General features: G+C 35.5%; 1 protein-coding gene across 4 annotated transcripts in view; it reads left to right on the top strand.

Annotated features, from left to right (window-relative positions):
• The window catches only part of ADAMTSL3 (ADAMTS like 3), a 542,401-nt gene that overhangs the window by 322,563 nt on the left and 199,856 nt on the right, over window positions 1-19,982 (top strand). For all 4 annotated transcript variants that reach the window (XM_031955661.1, XM_023496559.2, XM_023496553.2 and 1 more), the window contains one exon: window positions 14,758-14,832. In XM_031955661.1, the coding sequence (XP_031811521.1) occupies window positions 14,758-14,832 (75 nt within the window). The remainder of the gene's footprint in view (window positions 1-14,757; window positions 14,833-19,982) is intronic.

The raw sequence follows: 19,982 nt of genomic DNA, 5'->3' as shown, positions 1-19,982 counted from the left end.
AAGATGTGATTAGAAAAGAAGATAAGCTTCTCATATAGAAAAAGTGAGGGATGAAAAGGATAGACAGTCCAAATATTGCCTTGGTCCTCATGTGATTTTAAAAAACCTGGTGAAGGCCTCTATAATGTTGACTGGACATGGATAGGAGTGAGAACCTACACCAAAAAGATCATGAATCCCATTGATATAATTAAGTATTCAAATATGTAAAATATTTATAATTTTCTCAGCATGAAGAGCTCCTAATATGGGAGCTTCCTCCATTAACAGAGATTACAGCTTTTCTATTATTACATAGTATATATATATATATATATATATATATATATATATATATAATCTAGAGAGTTCCCCTGAGTCACTAAATTACTTATTTGGTTCATACATCTAGCTAATGGCAGCATTTGAATCCAAATCTTTCTGACTTTAAGTTCCAAACACTATCCACCATGCCATTAAGCCTTATATTATATATTATACTGCTAAATAAAATTTAATCAACCATTCCTATATTATTTGATATGAAGCTTTTCCAGTTTTTTGCTCTCATAAATAAAACTTTTATTAATGCTTATTCCCCTCTTCTAATACATTCTTTGGATGTAGTCCTGGTAGTAGGATAACTAGGTCAATAAATACAAGTAGTTTTGTAATTCTTATTGGATATTACCCAATTATTCCCCCAAAAGATTGTACCAGGTCACAGTTCCAACAGTGCAACAGTATTTACTTGTTGCCCCACAACCCTGCCATCATTCAATTTTATTGTTTTTAATTAACTTAGGAATGGGCCTATCTTATACATTTTACTAGTAGAAACCCTGCACATTCCTCAAGGCCCACCTCAAATATCTCTTCCATAATTACACTAACCAGAAGAGATTGCTCCCTCTGATAAATTTCCATTTCTCCTTTTTGGAACCTCTATCATATGCCTTGATCCCCTTTGTTGTATTTTTATGTAAACATGTTGTTTTATATCTTTCTATAAATATTTCTATACTTTCAACAGATTATCATCTCCTTAATTGGCTAGGGACATACGACTTTGTATATCTATCAACACCTCAAACAGTGACTTTTCATATATTAGGAATTCAGTCAATGTTTGTTAAAATGAATTAAGACCATGTGAACCCCTCACTGTGGTGGGCCTTCGGCAGTGGTTCCTTTTTGGCTAGTGAATAAAGGAGCTCTGTGTGGAAACCCTAATGAATCTGCTGTCTTCATTAGCACCAAAGTTCATGCCTACAGCATTGATCATGCTGGAGACGTTGACTGTGTTAGGCTTGGCCCTAATTTTTGGCCTCTAGTCTCAGGAGATTTCCAATCTAAAGGAAAAGTTGAGGATTTCAGTCATCTGAGCTCTCTGCATTTTTCGCAGTAGCAGGCTAACCTCCAAAGACTTGGTAAGACCCATAAAGTTAATTTTCCTTTGATAGGGTCTATGGGGCTTAATGTGAGATGCTTAAAAATGGAGCTTTTTGCTTAGTCTAGACTTGTGATTTTCTCAGAGAAAAGACCTTTCCAGTGTGGAAATTTCTTCCATCAGATCTGATGACTCCTCTGTAAGTAGCAGTTTTAGAGAGTTGTCTGAGGCACTTAGAAGCTAAGTGACTGGTCTATGGTCACATAGCTAATATATGAAAAGAGGACCTTGAATGTCAAATTTCTTAACTCCAAAGCCTGGCCACTCTCCACTGTACCATGCTACTTGTCAGCATATACCCAGCCCCATCTACTGTTGCCACTTTATTTAGAAGAAATATCCTTTATTTAAAAGAAAACACCAAAATATAGATCTATATTTTCAAGAGAGGCAATCTGTTTATCTGTTTAGGAGCTATTCGCTCATCATTCTATTAAAAATCTCATAGAAATGCAACTAGTATAGTTCTTCTTATGGGCTCATAAGTAATTGTAAATCAAGGAGATCCGGGTTCAAATCCTACTACTTTTCAGTTTTATGACCTTGGCAAGTCACTTAACCTCTGTGCCTCTCAGGTGACTCCTAAGGATTTAATAAATAAACCTGCAGTGGTGGAGGCTGTTCTCATACTAGTGGAGACTCCCACAGGGAGTTTGTTACAATGATGAAAGCGCAAGATCTTCTATCTACGTGGGTGCACAGTTATAGGAAGGGAGAAACAACCCTACCCCCAGCTAGGATATAAGCTTCTGCAGGGCAGGGGCTTTTTTTCTCTTTGTACCCATTACCTAGCCTGGGACCTTGCATAAAGTGAATAAATTTTGTTTGATTGTTTGCTTCATTCTTGGATTTTTGTTTGTTTGATTTCTTGGAGACTGGTCTTGGATGTACCATAAACTAGATGTATGGTCTTACAGAATCCCTTGTCTTTTAGTCTTTGAAAGAATTTAGGTTGTATGATCTTTCTGATATAAAATGGTACTACTTTGAGAAGATGTCATTTATTTTTGGCTAGGCATAATTGTGGCAACACACAAAATAATCTTTAATCCTCCTCCCTCAAATGTGTGTGTGTGTGTGTGTGTGTGTGTGTGTGTGTGTATGTGTGTGTAAAGACAATCCTAATGTATTATGGCTTTAGATCCAAGTAAGAGAGAAAAGAGATTTGTTTGAGTCATTTGCAAAAGAGAAATACATACCTCTATGTGCCTCTCTCAGCCCAGGATTAACTACTGAGCCAGCAAGAGCAGCTTCACATGAATAACTCTGGTCTTTTCTTGACTGAACATGTGAAGATTCTAGGACTCCTTTCTTTCTTTACTCTCTCTGTGTCTTCGTCTCTCATTCTAACTCATGTTTTCTCTATGGCTCAAAGGCTCTCTCCCTTTATGTCTCTGTGTTTCTGTCTCTGTATTTCCTTGGCTCTTTTTGTCTTTTTCTTTCTCTCATCTCTTTCCCTTTCTGTCATTGTCTTTGTATACCTCTGTCTTTCCATCTCTTTTTCCATCTTTGTTTCTGTCTCTCTGTTTCTCTCTCATACCCCTATGTGCCTCTCTCAGGCCAGGATTAACTACTGAGCCAGTAAGAGCAGCTTCACATAAATAACTCTGGTCTTTTCTTGACTGAACATGTGAAGATTCTAGGACTCCTTTCTTTCTTTATCCTCTCTCTGTGTCTTTGTCTCTCATTCTAACTCAGTTTTTCTCTATGGCTCAAAGGTTCTCTCCCTTTATGCCTCTTTTTCTGTCTCTGTATTTCCTTGGATCTTTTTCTTTCTCTCTCTCTCTCTCTCTCTCTCTCTCTCTCTCTCTCTCTCTCTCTCTTTCTCATCTCTTTCTCTTTCTGTCATTGTCTTTGTATACCTCTGTCTTTCCATCTCTTTTTCCATCTTTGTTTCTGTCTCTCTGTTTCTTTCTCTCTCTCTCTGTTTCTTTCTCTCTCTCTCTCTCTCTCTCTCTCTCTCTCTCTCTCTCTCTCTCTTTTTCTCTTTCTCTCTCTCTCTCCCTTTTTCTTTTCAAGATTCCCCATGAGGATAGGAAGGGATTCCTCTTACTAGGAACTATGATGACTCCTTACTCATAGAAGCTAGCTCATGTTCTAAGTGAACTTGAAACTGGACCATATACTACCTCTTCTGATTATGTTCCTTTCCTTCAGCATAGGAGACCAAATAATAATTCAGAATTGGACGCTTATTTCTTTGTAGGAATCCTTGTGAATTAAGTTTAGATCTTTTGGTTCCTTTGATTAGTGCCAGCTACAGTATGGGAAGTTCTCCATGCAGTTGATCAAGATATCATTTTTAAGAGCCTATTATGTGCCAGACTCTGTGCTAAATTCTAGGGATACAAAAATAGACGCCCCCCCCCACAGACATATACCCAAGTCCCTGTTCTCAGAGAGTTAACAATGAGGAAAACACTATTCCACTAACTACATATAAAATAAATTGAGAGTAATCTCAGAGAGAGGAACTAAGATTAAGGAGAATTGGAAAAGACTTTTTGCATAAGGTAGCATTTTAGCTGAGATTTGAAAGAAACCAGAAAATGGAGATGAGAAGGGAGAGAAACACTTGGTGTCAGGTTATGGAACAGTGTGTTCTAGGAATGGCAAGGAAGTTGAATAAGACTGACTAGGTGAATAGGTTGAATAAGAAGACTAGAAAGGTAGGAAAAACCAGGTAATGAAGAACCATTCAGTGACATCAGTACTTCTCAAGGGGAGATGATAACCACTGCCAGGAGGATGAACCCAGTTATGTTCAGACTTTCCAAAATACAACTAGTATAAAACTGAGGTCAAAGGTGAAGGAGCTATTTCCCAGTTCCATAAAATGTTTCATGTTTTGATATTTTAAGTATCAACTTCCCAGAACAGTATAATAGGAATTATGGTTACTGTTTATTTTTTAAATCTTTGACAACATTCATTTATGAGCATTTTGGGGATTAAGCATTTCTTTTGTGTGGATGAATGCTGTCTGATACGGGGTTTACATTGTACATTGAATATCTTCCTATTCTCTTTTGGGGAAACCCTAGTCATGAGCCAAGCCCAAGCTTTTTTCAAATGAATTTTCTCAAATTGTTATAAAGAACAAGAGAGTACAGGAAAGGGGAAAGAGCCTGATCCCTTTGTAGAGGCTAGATATACCTACGACCAAATCTCAGAAATGAAGCCCCTTAGTGAAAGAAGGGATCCCACCTCTCTTCCTCCCATGCCAGTAGTTCTATTGCTATATAAGAGCACTTTTCTTATTCTAATGGGCTAGACCTCTTATGATCAGTCCACATAAATGAAGAAGTTTATAAATATATACATACACACATATATAATAATATATATATATTAATTCAATGAATAATTGGACGGATTAACAAGCATTTATTAAGGGCTTTATATGGGACAACTCCAAAAATAATATGATTTCTGCCCCCAAGGAATTTGTTGTTGCTGTTATCCATCCTTTCTTCTTGAAGAGGATACCATACATGCCAAAAATAGGCGTGGAGAGAGAATACATATATACAACACATTTATTAAATGCTTTTTATATTCTGTAGATATTTTTCAAACATACATGTTTGTGCTAGTCACTGGAGAAAATTTAGCAAAGTTTAGCCAAGACTATAGTCCCTTTCTTCATTAAGCTTACAGACAAGTAGAGGAATAAGACATAAATCTAGCTCCAAATACATTAGAGAGGTACAAAATCAAATCAAAGTCTTATTGAAATTTGAGGGAGATCTTCACTGATGGGGATTCTGGGTGACTTTGTGGGCATCCAGGAAGGTCTCATAGAAGAATCCTTTTAACTGGCTTTAAAGGATATGTAGAAATTCAGTAGTTAAAGAGGTAAAATGAAGAGAGAATGGGCATATTTAGGACAATATGAATGAAGGCTAGCAGACCTGAGGATATAAGGTTATTTCAAAGGACATGAAGTGGTCCATTTTTACAATAGTATAGAGTTGTGAAAAGGAATATTATGTTAAAAGTAGAGTGCTGCCAAATTATGGAAGTCCTTGAATAGCAAACAAAGGAATTAGCACTTTAATTGGTAGGCAATAAGTAGTCAGTATAAGATTTTTGATTAGGTAAAGGACATGATTTGATCTATGATTAAAACATTCTTAATGGATAAGCCATCCCCTCAGAGTTTGTTTTGGAGGAAGTTTCACAAAGGATGAAAAACTTGGACCCAGAATCTGGTTATGAGTCAGAGAAATGTGAGTAACAAGGACAAAGCAACATTTAAGAACGTTTAGATGAGGAATAAGAAGAAGACAGTGCACAATGCAAAAGGCCAGTTTGGGAAGACTTTTTTGGTAGAAAGAGAAAATTGAGGGGAGGTCAAATAATCATCATCATCATCATAATATCTGACATTTATATGGTGCTTTAAAGTTTTCATAGGGCATTTGGGGAATTGCATGGAATTACATTTATTCTTGAACCCTGAAGCTTATGCTTAGAGAATATGCCAGAAGGGACCTTGTTTCATCAGGGGCCAAGAAAGAACTCTAGTTGGACCCAAGGTAGAAGGAAGGAGAAATTGGGAAGAGAAAAGAGACTTCTTGGAGAGAGAAGTAAAGTGATGAAAGGACTATACCATATTACTGTATTTCATATCTGTGAGTCACATACCTGTTTGTAGATTGCAAATATCCAGCTGAGTATGATGAGACTCTTGACTTAATTATTGAAGGACTGAAACAAAAGAAAATAAAGATTTTAAACAGAGGCATATTGGGATCTGCTTTAAGCAAAGCCTACTATTAAATTTTCAATATGAACATCTATATCTCAGAAATTTGCAAACACTATAAATCAAGGATTGATTTATTGTTTTGTTGATTTTCTACACTTAAGAAAATGATGGACAAAATATTAATAATACATTTTACTTTAACTTGTGTGTATTTTGGAGTGGGGTAGAGCTGGTTGTTAAGCATTTACCTCATACCCCTTGTTCCAATATCTAGAACTTCTTCAGGAAGGAATGTCCATATCTTTGAGTAATGTCTACAGAAGGAACTTTTGGCAAGAGGAGAGAGTGTCCTGTTTTGGGTGCTTCTGGCATTTCATTAGATCTTATATACTTGTACCTGAATTAAGGCTAAAAATAACATGAATCTCCTACTTCCATGAATATAAACTGTTCCCATTCCATAATTTTTAGTTTAGTTTGTTCACGTCTCTGTTTTTCTTGCTCTGAATCTGGCAAGACAAAACCCATTTTTGGCTAAGATTTTCCACATACCATATGGAAGCACTTCTATGTAATCATGCTCTGTGTGAATGAAATGTGGAAATGAAGCCATGTCTCCTTTTTTTGATTGTGTATCAGTAGTGCCTGCAGAATAAGTACAATTTTTTGGTAAAGGTTGCCAAGTGATTGTTCATATCTTAACTTGGATTCATACCGAGTCAGTGTTGAAATGAGACAATATTGGCACATCCCTGCTCAAGAAAAAGTACACAAGGTTGTGAACAGGATATCATTTCCATCATATGTGGAGGCAGTCTCAAGGTACAAGAGTGCAGATCAAAGATCTTGATTATGAGAAAAATGAGATAGTCATTCAGATGTAATATGTGAGTGCTCTACTCAAGAAAGAGGAAGAGAGAGGGAGAATTAATAAGAGTTTTCCATGGGTGATTTGGAGTGAAAGCAAAAGATGTAAAGGCTTTTTTGTACTTCTGAGTCTAAAAAATAGTATTAGATAAACCATGCTCTTGTGATACAGACAAAATAACTAATTGAAGAATTTGGTATGTATCTTTAATTTCTACTCTTTCACTTATGGTCATATTAACCTAGGGAAAATGGTGTTGGGGTATAATAGAACTGTGGCTTTCTTTATCCCCCACAAAAACCAAACAAACTATGCTCCTGCTGTTATGGTTTCTTCCTAAAAAAAAAACAACTTTGATACCAATGTCAGGACCCATAAGCCATTAATGTACCTCAAAATAGAATTTCTTATCTCCTAAATGGTTGAGTGTTTAGAGTGCTGGGACTAGAGTTAGGAATACCCATCCTCAAAGCTGGTATCCACTTATTAGTTGTATGGTTCCATATAAATCACTTAAGCTCTGTCTTCCTCAGCTCCTCATCTGTAAAATGAAATAATGGTATATTTGAGATATATATGAAGATTGGAAATATATGAGATTGTTTGAGATAATATTCCTAAAGCCCTTGGCACAGTACCATCATAGGCATTTAATGATTGCTTCTTCCCTCCCTCCTATAGATACATACAACTGGTTTCTCCTTTTTAATTATAAATCAAAAGAAATAATAAAAAAGGACTGATAACTATAAGACAATAGAAAAACAATCCAGTTAAACATAGTAACATTGCTGAAATCCTCTTTTTAAATAATGATCTAATATCCATTTCCTTTTGTATTCTCACACTGAATGAAAAAGTCTTCCCCCATCATGAGGAGTTTGGTATGTCAAAATATAGGGAGATCAGCTACTGGATTCCTTTTAAGGTATCTCATCAACTTAGCTGAGCTCCATAAAGAGGGCAGGATGGTGTTAGAAAGAACAGAAAACAAGAAAAATTGAGACCAGGATGTTAAGCCCCAGTTCCAGCTGTGATATTAAGTGAACTTGAACAGAACACTCTATTTTCTCTGCACTTAGTTTTTGTGATCTCTAGTATCTATTCTAGCTTTAATATTGTATACATATATTTGTAGTGAATTCTTAGTTTTTCCTTTTCTCCTTTTATGCAAAATGTTTGTAGCAGCTCTCTTTGTGATGGCAAAGAACTGAGTGCATGCCCATCAGCTGAGGAATGACTGAATAAGTTATTTTTTATAAATATAATGGAATATTAGTGTTCTATAAGAAACGATCAGCAGACTGGTTTCAGAAAGACCTAGAAAAGATTTATGTGGACAGATGCTGAATGAAGTGAGCAGAAACAGGAGAACATTTTACATAGTAACAGTGAGGTTGTGAAATGATCAACAATCATACACTTAGCTCTTCTCAGCAACACGGTGATCCAATACAATTCCAATATACTTGGGAAGGAAAATGCCATCCACATCCAGAGAAGACTGAATGTGTATCAGAGTATATTATTTTCATCTTTTTTTTCTTTCATGGTTTTTCCTTTTTGTTTTGATTTTTCTTTCACAACATGATTAATATGGAGGCATGTTTATTTTAAGAAGTGGTATAGGATTGAGCTAAAGTCAAAGAAAGGAAGTCTCGGTTGCAGTCTTAATAGAACAATAGACCAGTTAAATATTGATATTTTCTTTTTTGTGTGCTAGCACTCTCAGAATACCCAAAGAGGCTGCTCAGCACAGGCCAAATGCCAGAAAAAGAGGTTCATTTTGGGACAAAATAGGGTCTTCTGTTATTTATTAGAAAGGATAGTAGAAAATCCTGACATGATGCTCTCATGCCCAGTGAAATGCATTCTTAACTCTTGGAGTCATAATAACAGCTTACATTTGTTTAGTGTTTTAAAATTTGTGACTTTCCTCCTAACATCCCCATCAGATAATGAGTGCAAGCATTATTATCCCTGCCTTACATACAAAGAAACTGAGGCTAAAAGTGATGAGCTCATGATCATACAATATCTGGGACAGGATTTTGAACCCAAGTCTCTTGGCTCCAGGTCCAGCACTATATCCATTAAGCCATTAAGTTCTGCCCTTTTAGATATTGCCTCTTTAAACCCATGTTGATGAGTTCATTCTCATTCCACATTGTCTTGACTACATTTTTTTTCCCTGGATTCTTCTGTTCTAAGTAAAATCAGAATCCATCTAAGAGCCTTATTTGCCTCCTAAATACAATTCTAAATGAGAACACATTGAAAGGAACTAGTTACAATTATCAACAATGTCATAAATGAGAAATGCATTCCTGACTAGCCAAAATTTAAGCTATATTAGCTGAAGCATAGAGTCAAGAGACTTAATTTTAATAGTAATCTTGGCATGCCGCAGCTTGCTTTTTCCTTTATCCTTCTGCATCTCTGGGTTTCCTACCTGATGAGTGGGGCTAAGAGTTGCCTGAGACTTCCTTTCAGGCTCTGGGAGCAGTGTCATCGAACATGTTGCACTGGGTTCTCAAAGCCTTTCCACATCTTTTCAACTCCCCACCATTCCTGTTAGCACTTTGCAAAATCAGCAGCTCTGGCCACTCCTGGGCTATACTCCTGAAGTCAAAGGAAGTCAAGTCAACCGGCATTTATTAAATACTAACTATTAAGAACTAAATGTGCTCATCATTGGGACTGAAAATGCAAATAGAAAGTTTCTGCTATCGAGAAGCTTACATTTTAATGGGAAAAAGCTCTCAAAGCTTACAACTGAAAAGAGAAATGAGAAGTCAAATAGAAGGTACCAGGGACAGGAGCATTGAAGAGAAAGTTTAAGAGGGTCAGAAATACAGCCTGCAGAGTAATTAATTTGTGGATGTTCTGGGTATCCTCCTTAAAATGGTGTTTCTGAGAGGAAATGGCCAACCAGAGGCAAAGACTACAGGGGCAGAGGCTACTTTGTTGTGTGAAATCCAAGGATGGAGTGAGCTTCCAGGATCAGGAGGTTTCTAGGACATTGTAGAGGAATTTCAAGAGAGTTATTATTTTATCTAGGGCCTTTCCACAAATGAGAGCTCACCACCATCTTGAAATTAGTCCTAGCAGAGATTCAATCAACTTTGGACAAGGATTTGTTATAAAGTATTTATAATATAATAAAATTCTTTCACAGAAAGTTTTACTGGGGCCCCTTTATGTGGGGTCAAAATGTTTAAGACCGTTTTTGATGGCAGCACAATTCATTAGACATCTTGAAAAAAATCAATAAAATTTGAATATCTGTGACTTAAAGGGTTTGCTTGCTTTATATTTGGATCACTAAGCTCACACTTTTGCTTCTTCCTTCTTGATGATAGCATTGAGTGTATTCTCATGGATATTTATTTTCTTCAGTCTATTATACACCTGCTTTCAGCTAGGCACTGGGCACACCAGAGAATGGTAAGAAAGGATCCCTTCCTCTAGGAAGGGACCCTTTTAATGAAAGGATGACTTACACAGGGATTAATAACCATAGCAGATAACAGAGGCTAAGTCAGATGAGCATTTGGGGCAGTAAATAATCCAAAGGGAATTTGAGGATCTTTTCCTCAGTTAAAAAGATCTGGGCCTTTCCCTCTGGGCTCTTGGCCAGACTCTGATCAACAGGAGGGACTCATCTCCTCTGCTTTTCCTCTCCAGCTTTCTCAGTCACTAAGGAAAGGGGAAAAGAAGACCCAGCCAGCTGTATTGTCCCATCCTTTCTGGGAGTCTCAAAACTCTTGTCTAGTTTTTGCCAAACACAGGGGGTTTTTCTACCTTTTGCTTCTTTGCTCTAAAAAGGAAAGAAGTGTTCCAGATCCTTCCCATCTGCTTATGTTATTCTGAACTGACTAGCTACTTTTTTCTTTTTAAAACATACTAGGCTGGTTTACTAAATTAACAATCCTACCTGGATATTCCTTTAGAAACTGCTTCAAAAACAAGTTTAAAGTGTCAGTATCTTTTACTATACCACAAAAATGAAATAAACTTGTGGAGAGAAAAGCAGCTGATTCCCTCATGGTTCAGTATATGGTTGTATATCTTCGATCATTTATTTTTTGTTATAATGGAGATGATATTATTTATTTCCATTATAATCAAGTCAGTCAAAAACTTTCTTAAATGGAAGGTACACCATTATAATGATAAGGTACATTTGGGTCATAGGGAAAAAAAAACAAAAAAATTTCAAAACACTCCATCCAGTTGAAGGATTATAACAGAAAAACTGCCTCTTATCAAATATTGGCAATTGGTGTGTTTTTAATGTTCTAATTAAGTACAGTAGTGGTTTTCATTGCATTTTGCATTTTCTCCACTTTCTATACCTAAAAATTTTTAGGGGAGTTCTTTAGCCTCAGGGTACCAAAGATTGGCAGATGAAGATACTGTACTGGCAGGGGAGATTATCTCCTCAATATGTGGGGGCAAGGTGGTGCAGGAGAATGAAATATTGTTGCCAAGATCTTGTCCATAAGTTGGGGTCAGAAAAATAAGTTTTAAACTTACAGGCCCTGGAAATTTACCTGTCTTGTTTGGGTTCATAGGATTTAGAAGTTAAAAAAAAGCTTCAAGATCATTTATTCAAAACCCAGATGAGGATAGGATAGGAGTATCCTTGCTTTGCAATTTGCCTTTATCATGTGTATTAAGTAGATTCCTAGCTGGATACCCAATAGTGCTCCCTCTTGTTGTTTTTTAAGTTCTTATTTATATGATTATGAGACCTAAATGACATGGTATGAAGGATGAGTTTACCTGTATAGAATTTAAAGTTATTATCAAATAGACCTTAAAAGAAAGTTAATTTGAGAGGGTTAGAACAATATAGGAAACTCATGTCATAAAACTTATCATCAGTGGAAAGGGCACTGGAAGGGTACCTCTTCAGTCAGAAGATTTGTATGTCAGTCCAGATTTTCCTTTTATTAGTCTCCTAGTGTTGATAAGTAACATTATCATCCTTTTAAAATATTTATGTGTATTCAATTCCATTTTATTTTTGGATCTATATTCTTTCCTTTTCAACTTTCAGCCATTCATGAAATCTATAGAAGTGACAAGGGTCAATGATAGTTTCCCTTGCCAAACTAACACCTGAAAAAAATGGTTGATTACATTAGAGTAAATTATGATTAATACAAATTAATTCTCTGACAAAAGCATATATAAAATGAAGTTATTAACCTTGCAACATTATTTTTGTTATGCAAAATATATATTTTGTTATAAAAAAAAAATTTCAAGAGGTCTGTTTATTTCATTCCTCTGCCCACAATGAGACCTATTTTTATGTTCCTTTAGAGAAATGGAATATAATCTTAAGTTTTGCTTGTTGTTGTTTTGTTTTTGCTTTTTCTAAACTGACAGAGGAAAAATCCATATATTTATGGAGAAGGGCTTCTGCATTTTCCAATGTAACCAGAACCCTTCTGCTCCTCATTATTGACCTTAAGAGCCAGAACTATGAAATGACAGTAAGTGAAGACAAGTTTTAACTTCCTGTTTGAAGGATTTCCCCTTTATATGGGTCTAAAGTATAGCAGCAACTTTAGTCATACTTTACCCAAGGAATTGATGGAAACATCATTGTGGTATAGTCTTGAAGGAAGCTTAAATAAAGTAATCTCTGTATGGGCTATAAAGCATGAAAACCTTATATGTAGGAAATACAATACATATCATATGCTTTGTAAGTAATAGTCACTCAACATATGCTTATTGAATAACTGAAGCTATTACTGGAAATGAGGTACCGTGCTGGGCATTAGAAACACAAAGACAAAGTCCATCCCTTCCTTCAGGGAGCATATCAGATGTTTCTATCTTCTATCTTTCTATTCTCCTTTACTTAGATGTGCAGCTGAGGTCCTGTACAACACAGTAATATGGGATGCTTTGTGCCATATATAAGGGAATACCATTTTGATACACTTAAAAAAATAGAAACTAAAAAAGTAGAATCATACATTTTGTCACTTTATCAGAGCCAACTCTGTTTTGCTATATTAACTGACTCCTATTAGGACTTTTGTTATTAAACAAATTCTTATATTAAGAACAATCTCATCAGCATTATCACTCATGACAGTTAATTAATACAGAACTTTAATTGTAAATATCTTCAGTACCAACCTATGGCAGTTTATGCCAAAGATTAGTTTTCAGTAACAAGGATGTAGGATGTCTCTTCAGCAGTTAAAAAAATTATAGAAATGTGATATAAAGTTGGGAAAAGACTTTAGGAGTCAATCTACTTCAATCCACTCAGATAAGAAAACTGAGATCCAGAGAGATTAAGTGACTTGTGGAACATTAAAAAAATAATAACATCAGTGGTGGGATTTGAAATAAGGTTCTTGGTCTAAAGTCACTTATTTCTACTAAGTTCCTCTTCTAATGGGACACATTTATCCCCTGACTAACTTTCAGTTATCAACATAGTCACACCACCCTTCCAAAGCCTTACAAAACAAAGGTTAAATTTATGGTCAGTCATCGGTAAGATTACCAGTCCCTGTATTATATATTCATGAAATTCTTTCCTAAACAGATAATCCAAAGCTATTATGACAAAAATTCTTTCTGAATATTTATTGTTGTTAGGGGGGATGGTTTCTTCAATTCTTTTTACCCATGCTTATAGCCCCTAAAACTAGAGAACAGGGGTGAAAGTAATGAGGGATGAAGAAGAAATAAAAGCATGAAAATCAGCTGAGAGAAAGCCAGAATAGAAAATGGGTTTAAGTCTGTATTAGATCATAGTGAGAAAAATTCAGAAATGTTTCCCTGTTTAAGTTAACTTCATACAGGTGGAGGTAGTTTCAGGGTGCATGTAAGGAAGGTTTATTGCTGAGAGGAATGACCTAACATAAATTTCTAGATCTAAACTGAAGCATTATAATTAGTTAGTGTTGTGTGGGTGATTGATTTCCTATAGATCTTGCTACTTACACTGTGATCTGTGACAGGAAATGAGGTATTGGGCAAAATATGATGGAACAGCTGGACTGGTTGCATTTATGTGTGGGAGGGAATGGAGTGAAACAAACTAAGCAGATCCATGAGTCAGTCCAAAGATTACAAAATAAATTCAGATGAAATCCATAGAATATAAATATGTAACTAATTTGTTCTTGATATTCAAGTTGTTTGGACTTACAAAATATAATTTCCCACTACTCAGAATGACTTCCAAGGTTGTTGATGCTTGTGTGTGTGTGTGTGTTACTTTTCCAAAGCAACTTAATTCTGACTGTTAAAATGGGACTTGTTGTATAAAAGGATGACCTTTGAGCCAGAAGATAATATTTTTGCTTCTTATTAGTCATGTGATCCATAGGTAAATTCATTTTTCTTCTCATCTCATTGTCTCTGTGTCTTACCCTTATGATCTTCAACTCTCTGAAATCTAACAAGGGCATGCTTCAAAATAAGAATGTGTTATCCCTCCCTATATACTGTAAATTCTTTGAGGGCAGAAAGTTTTTCATTTTTGTATTTATATCCCCCCAAATATCAAGCAGTGCAGGATACATAGTTGACAATGAAAAACTACTTAATTAACTATTTTGAAATGAAATATAATGAAATGGGAATACAACAAAAGCCTATTTAAAGTTAAAATGTGAACCACAAGAATAAGTTTCTGGTTGTTTTATGTTTTAACACTCTCATCATATCTGTTCTTACTACAATTCTCTTGTTTCCTCCTAGGGGAAGAAAATGTGATTGCTGTTCCACTGGGAAGTCGAAGTGTGAGGATTACTGTGAAAGGACCAGCACACCTCTGTAAATATCTGTTATAAGATGTGTACCTTGTGTTTATTTCTCAACTAGAAGAGAATGAAATCCCTCTTTAAAAAAACCCACACCCTTGTATTATTTACATCTGTAGAATATAGAAGAATGCTTTTTCATAGATGTGATACTAACCAGTGGGGGATGTAGAAAGTAAATAAAGTCCTTGGAACCATTCTAAGAATTTTCCATCCAGATTTGTTGTGTTGGACTTGGAATCAGATCCCTAAGCATCTCTGGCTGCCATACTGTGAGCCTAAACTCCTGATGGAGCACAGGGCTCTCTTTGTTTTGAGGTAGAAAGCAGCTTTCCTACATTGCTTCACTAATCAGTGGAGTATAAAACATACACTTTAAAAACACAATTAAAAATATGGGGCTATATATTAAGTTTGATAGTCTAATTTTAATAGAGAAAACCTAATTAGCAAAATGATCAGCTTCATCCCATCACAGGATTGTTCATTGTGGTAAGCATTACGTCTGAACTGCAGGGAGCTATGATTTCATGAGTGTTGATGAACTCTTAATGGACCACAAACTGTCTACTACAGAAGTAGTTGTGGAATCCTGGACAAGTCACTTCATTTCTTTGAGTTTTGGCTTCCTTATCTGTAAAAAGAGAATAATAGTGCCCACTTCAGGGTTGTTGAGATTCTCAAATGAGTGAATATATAAAGTGGTTTTCTAACTTTTAAAATCCTATAAAAAATGTCAACTAATTAGCAGCAGCAGGATGGTTGAAGAAGATGGTAAAGAAGTGTGAGAGAGGAAGATGTTGACAGTGATATTCCTCAGTAGGTTAATGACCAAAAAATTTCATCACTAATGACGAATCTTTCTGGCTAGAAATCTCTGAAAATTTAGAATGGTCCTAGGAAGGCCAAAAATTTTTTTTAAAAAAAGACAACAACATCTTTATATGATTGTTAGGTACTTACCTGAAGCCTTTTCAGTTTGCTAAGAACTTCCAAATTTGTACCTAGCATTTGAGAATGTTTGGTAAGGGTTATCCTGGTTTATTTAGTGGCAGAATCATACACTGGATAGTACACTGGACATGATATCAAAAAGCTCAGGTTCAAATTCTTTCTCAATCACCCAAGTGATTTTGGTTGAATCACTTAATCTAAATTCAGTAGTCCTTTATTAAGCATCTGTTCTGTTCCAGGCACTATGCTCATTGGATCTCTTTGGTCCTTAGTTTCCTCCTATGTAAAATAAAGATATTAGAGTCACTAATACCTGCCAGACAATTCTTACTGTTATATAACAGATAATTGTTACATAACATATTTTCTTGTATAACCCTTATTCTGGGAAGGAGGCTTTTCATCAACTACTCTCAAAATTAACAGCTCCAAAATTATCTCAGGATCTGTCAGAGACCCCAGGGAATGTTGTGGTATAAAATCATAGCTATCTAGTCTCTTTTACTTTCTCTTTCTGGAAAACACAACCTTAGAGCTCCTCAAAGGAGCTTGGGCAATTCTGACAAATTTCAATCCAAACAACCATCCTCATAATTTCATGGTGCTGATTACCCTCTTGATTACCAAGAGGGAAAAATTCCTTGCTTTGGGGTTATCCACATTTCATCTGTTGGGGTAAGGAATCAGATTCACTTTTAAGAAAGAAATCCTATAGTTAAAACATTTTTCTAGGTCATCTTTTATTTAGTTTTATTTCTCTAAGCTCTTTTTTATAAAGAGGAAAATCCTTAGTTTTGTCTTCTTAGTGACTTCTAAGTTCAATGGGATTTTTGAAAACTGGGCTTAACTTCTAAATAGAATTGCCCTTTGTCAGAGGTTTCCATTTAAAGTGTTTCACTTAAAGTTCTCCCACCTGTGAGTCTGTCCTTTATTAGAACAGTAGGGAATTGTTAGAAAACATTTGAAGGCAATAATGAGGTGGTTAATGAACTGGAAGAGAACATAAGGAAATCCTGTATGTGGTATAATTTAAATTTGGAAAGCAAGAGAAATTTAATGATGCTGGAGGCATGAGGGATGAATGGACCAGAAAGTCCTTTCACACCTTTAGTTTCATGAGACAAACTGTTATTATGCAATTGCTTTTGTTAAACAAACAAAATTCAAACCTATATTCAAATAAATACTCTCCCCTTCCCAGGAAGTCATCTTCAAAAGCTATACCTGCTTACTCTGTTGATTCTACCTTGTAAATGGTCAAAACATTTCTGGAACTCCCTTTTGAGGATTGCTCTTACTAACTAGAGCAGGTCAGTTTCCTCACTGTACTTGGAAATAATCAAAAACCATTCAGGGGCAAATCTGTTCAATAAGATGAGGCAATAACTATTAATTTTAATCTTCTACATTCATTTAAAACAGTAAAACAATGTTTCAAATCTTAGAAAAGCAATATAACTACCCCATATGTATTGAATATTTGAGGGGTCCTAATTTCATTCATGGAAGACAGGATGATATTATGAATAGAATGCTAGACCTGGGTTCAAGATTTACCTCTGATATTTATTTTGACCATGGTAGGTCACTTAACCTCATTTACAAGTGGGCTATAATAATATAATGTAAACTATTCTTGAGGTTGAAAAAAGATAATGTATGTAAAGTGATTTGAAATTTTAAAAGGACACTAAATGTCAGCTAAAGTTATTATGTAATGCACAGAATAATTCAGATAGATTTAGGGATTAAAATGCAAAGTGGGCCTTTAAAAAGATTTTCTTGGGGTTTGTAAACTGTCTCTGAAATCTTAAGTTCTTAAAGAGAACCAAGTAATACTCACAACATTGAAATAAGCATCTAACCTCTCAAGGTGATTGTTCTGAAGGACCACATTCATTTGGATATTTATTATGCCATGTGTTAGTTTGTCATCATAAGCAGTCTTGCTATATCTTATAGGCAGACACATTTGGGTGATACTGCCCTGCACCAAGGCTCTGAAATAGTCCTATTTCATAGGATTAATCACAGCCCGAGGGCTGAAAGAGAGCTCAAAAACCATATAGTCCGATGTCCTTATTTTATGGAGGAGACGCAAGTTCTGTTAGTAGTATTTGCTTAAGGTAAGCATGAGACATGACTTCAATCTTGGACCATTGATGCTAGAGCCCATATTGTTTCCACTGTTCCACTCTGTTACCCACAGATGACAAATAGACTCCATTGCCTAGAAAGAACTTTGTTTTGATTCATCTTGCAGTTCTCTTAGAAATATTTCTGAATATAAAATGGTTTAGAAAAAAATATCAACTTCCAAATAAAAGAGTCTTCTTGTTGTTAAATTGTCTTAGTCATGTCTGACTCTTGGAGGCCCCATTTGGGATTTTCTTGGCAAAGATACTGTAGTGATGGTCATTTCCTTCACCAGATCATTTTGCAGATGAAAAAAACTGAGGTGGACAACATTTAAATGACTTGCTCAGAGTCACCCGGTTAATAAGTGTCTGAGGTCAAATGTGAAATTAGACCCTCTTCTTGATTCCAGGGCAAAAACTTCCACTATCCACTGTGCCACTTGGCTATAAAAATAAAGAAGTAGGCTTCGTTTATTTAACTTTTTTCCTTTAGCATTTGTCATTTCCATATTCCTTCTTTCTTCATCTTAATTTATAGCTGTTGTTTTTTTGTGAAGCTAGCAACTGAGAGGTTTGCTTCTGTGTGACTTGGCTGCTGTCCTTTTAATTATGGGCAATGCTTCTCACACAGAAAATACCTGATTTTTGCACATGGGTCAGTATGCACCAATGAAAAAATCCCCAACTGTGAAATCTGAGAATTGGGCATCAGAGTGTAACTCTGACACAGACTTCTTACATGAGTTTAGGAGAGTTACTGTCTTCTAGTAACTTAGTTTTGTTATTTAATGAGAGGATTAGACTAAATGACCTTAGGTCCCTTCTAGGACTACAGCTATGATCCTATAATGATTCCTAATAGGAATAATAGCATAATGTTATGTTATGATATTACAATTATAATAGCAATAATATTACTTTAATATCATTTGCCATAGAATAAGTTTAAATACAAGGCAGGACCATTTTGAGTTCCAGCAAAGAGTATTAATTACTCCTAATGACATTCATATGATCTCACAAGAATTAAAAAAGACAAGCACATTAAGTAATATTCCTATTGGGAATTTGTGGATGGACATGTATAAGAGGTAGGATAAAATGAAAATGGATGAATTTCAATTGGAATTATTAGAAACAGTGTTTACACTGATGAATTTACAGATCTATTGAAGTAAGGATTGGAGCATAGTTATTAAAGATTTTATTTTAGGGCAAAGTCTATAGACAGCTTCTCTACCATCCTTCCAGGCTCATAACTTAAATAGGGTCACAAAACAATCTTTTTTGTAAGAATAATGTTAAGAAAGAAATCACACATCACGGTGATAGAAACCTATCATTATCAGGAAACCCTATTTTCAAGTTTCTGCTCTAAAAATAAAGGCATATTGCCTGAGTAAATTACCTTAATTTCTCAGCATCCCAGGAAACTCTCCAAGACTAGATTGAGGAGTGGGCATGAATTACACTGATAGAGGGAGATTTCTCACTGGAAAACTTGACTTCTTCCCTATTTTTTATTTGATTCCCCCAACAATGCTATCATCATGTCCATTTTATAGACAAGAAAATTGAGTGTGAGAAAAGTTAGGTGATTTGCCTAGGATTATACAATAAATGTCTGGGACAGGATTTGAATTCAAATCTTCCTAAGTCCAAATTTGGCACTTTATCTACTGTGCCACCTAGTTACTTGAATATTAAATAAGTCATGTAGATATTAGGAATAAGATATGTCATAAAAACAAACAGGCAATAATTGCCTATGTAATCATCTGTACCTCTGCTAAAAATCCTATTTCTATTCCTCATTGTGGCAGGCAGTAGATCTTGTGTTTGCAAAGACCAAATCAGTGGAACACTAACTCTGACAAGTTCAACAAAGCCAGAAAGGATTTGAGTAGAGACATAGCCATAAAGTTTGATGATAAGTCCAGATAAGTCCAGAGAGCCTTATTAACAAAAGGTTACTCAGTGATAAATTTTCTTGGCTATGTCAAGTTTTCACAGAGATGATCTACTTACGCCTCCAAATGGTAACCTCTAAGTTTGCTTTCCTTGCTTTTCA

The sequence above is a fragment of the Sarcophilus harrisii genome, chromosome 2 (genome assembly GCF_902635505.1).
Source record: "Sarcophilus harrisii chromosome 2, mSarHar1.11, whole genome shotgun sequence".
NCBI classification, from domain to species: Eukaryota; Metazoa; Chordata; class Mammalia; order Dasyuromorphia; family Dasyuridae; genus Sarcophilus; species Sarcophilus harrisii.
Note: the sequence above shows the minus strand (reverse complement) of the source record. Positions and strands in the feature narration are given on the sequence as shown.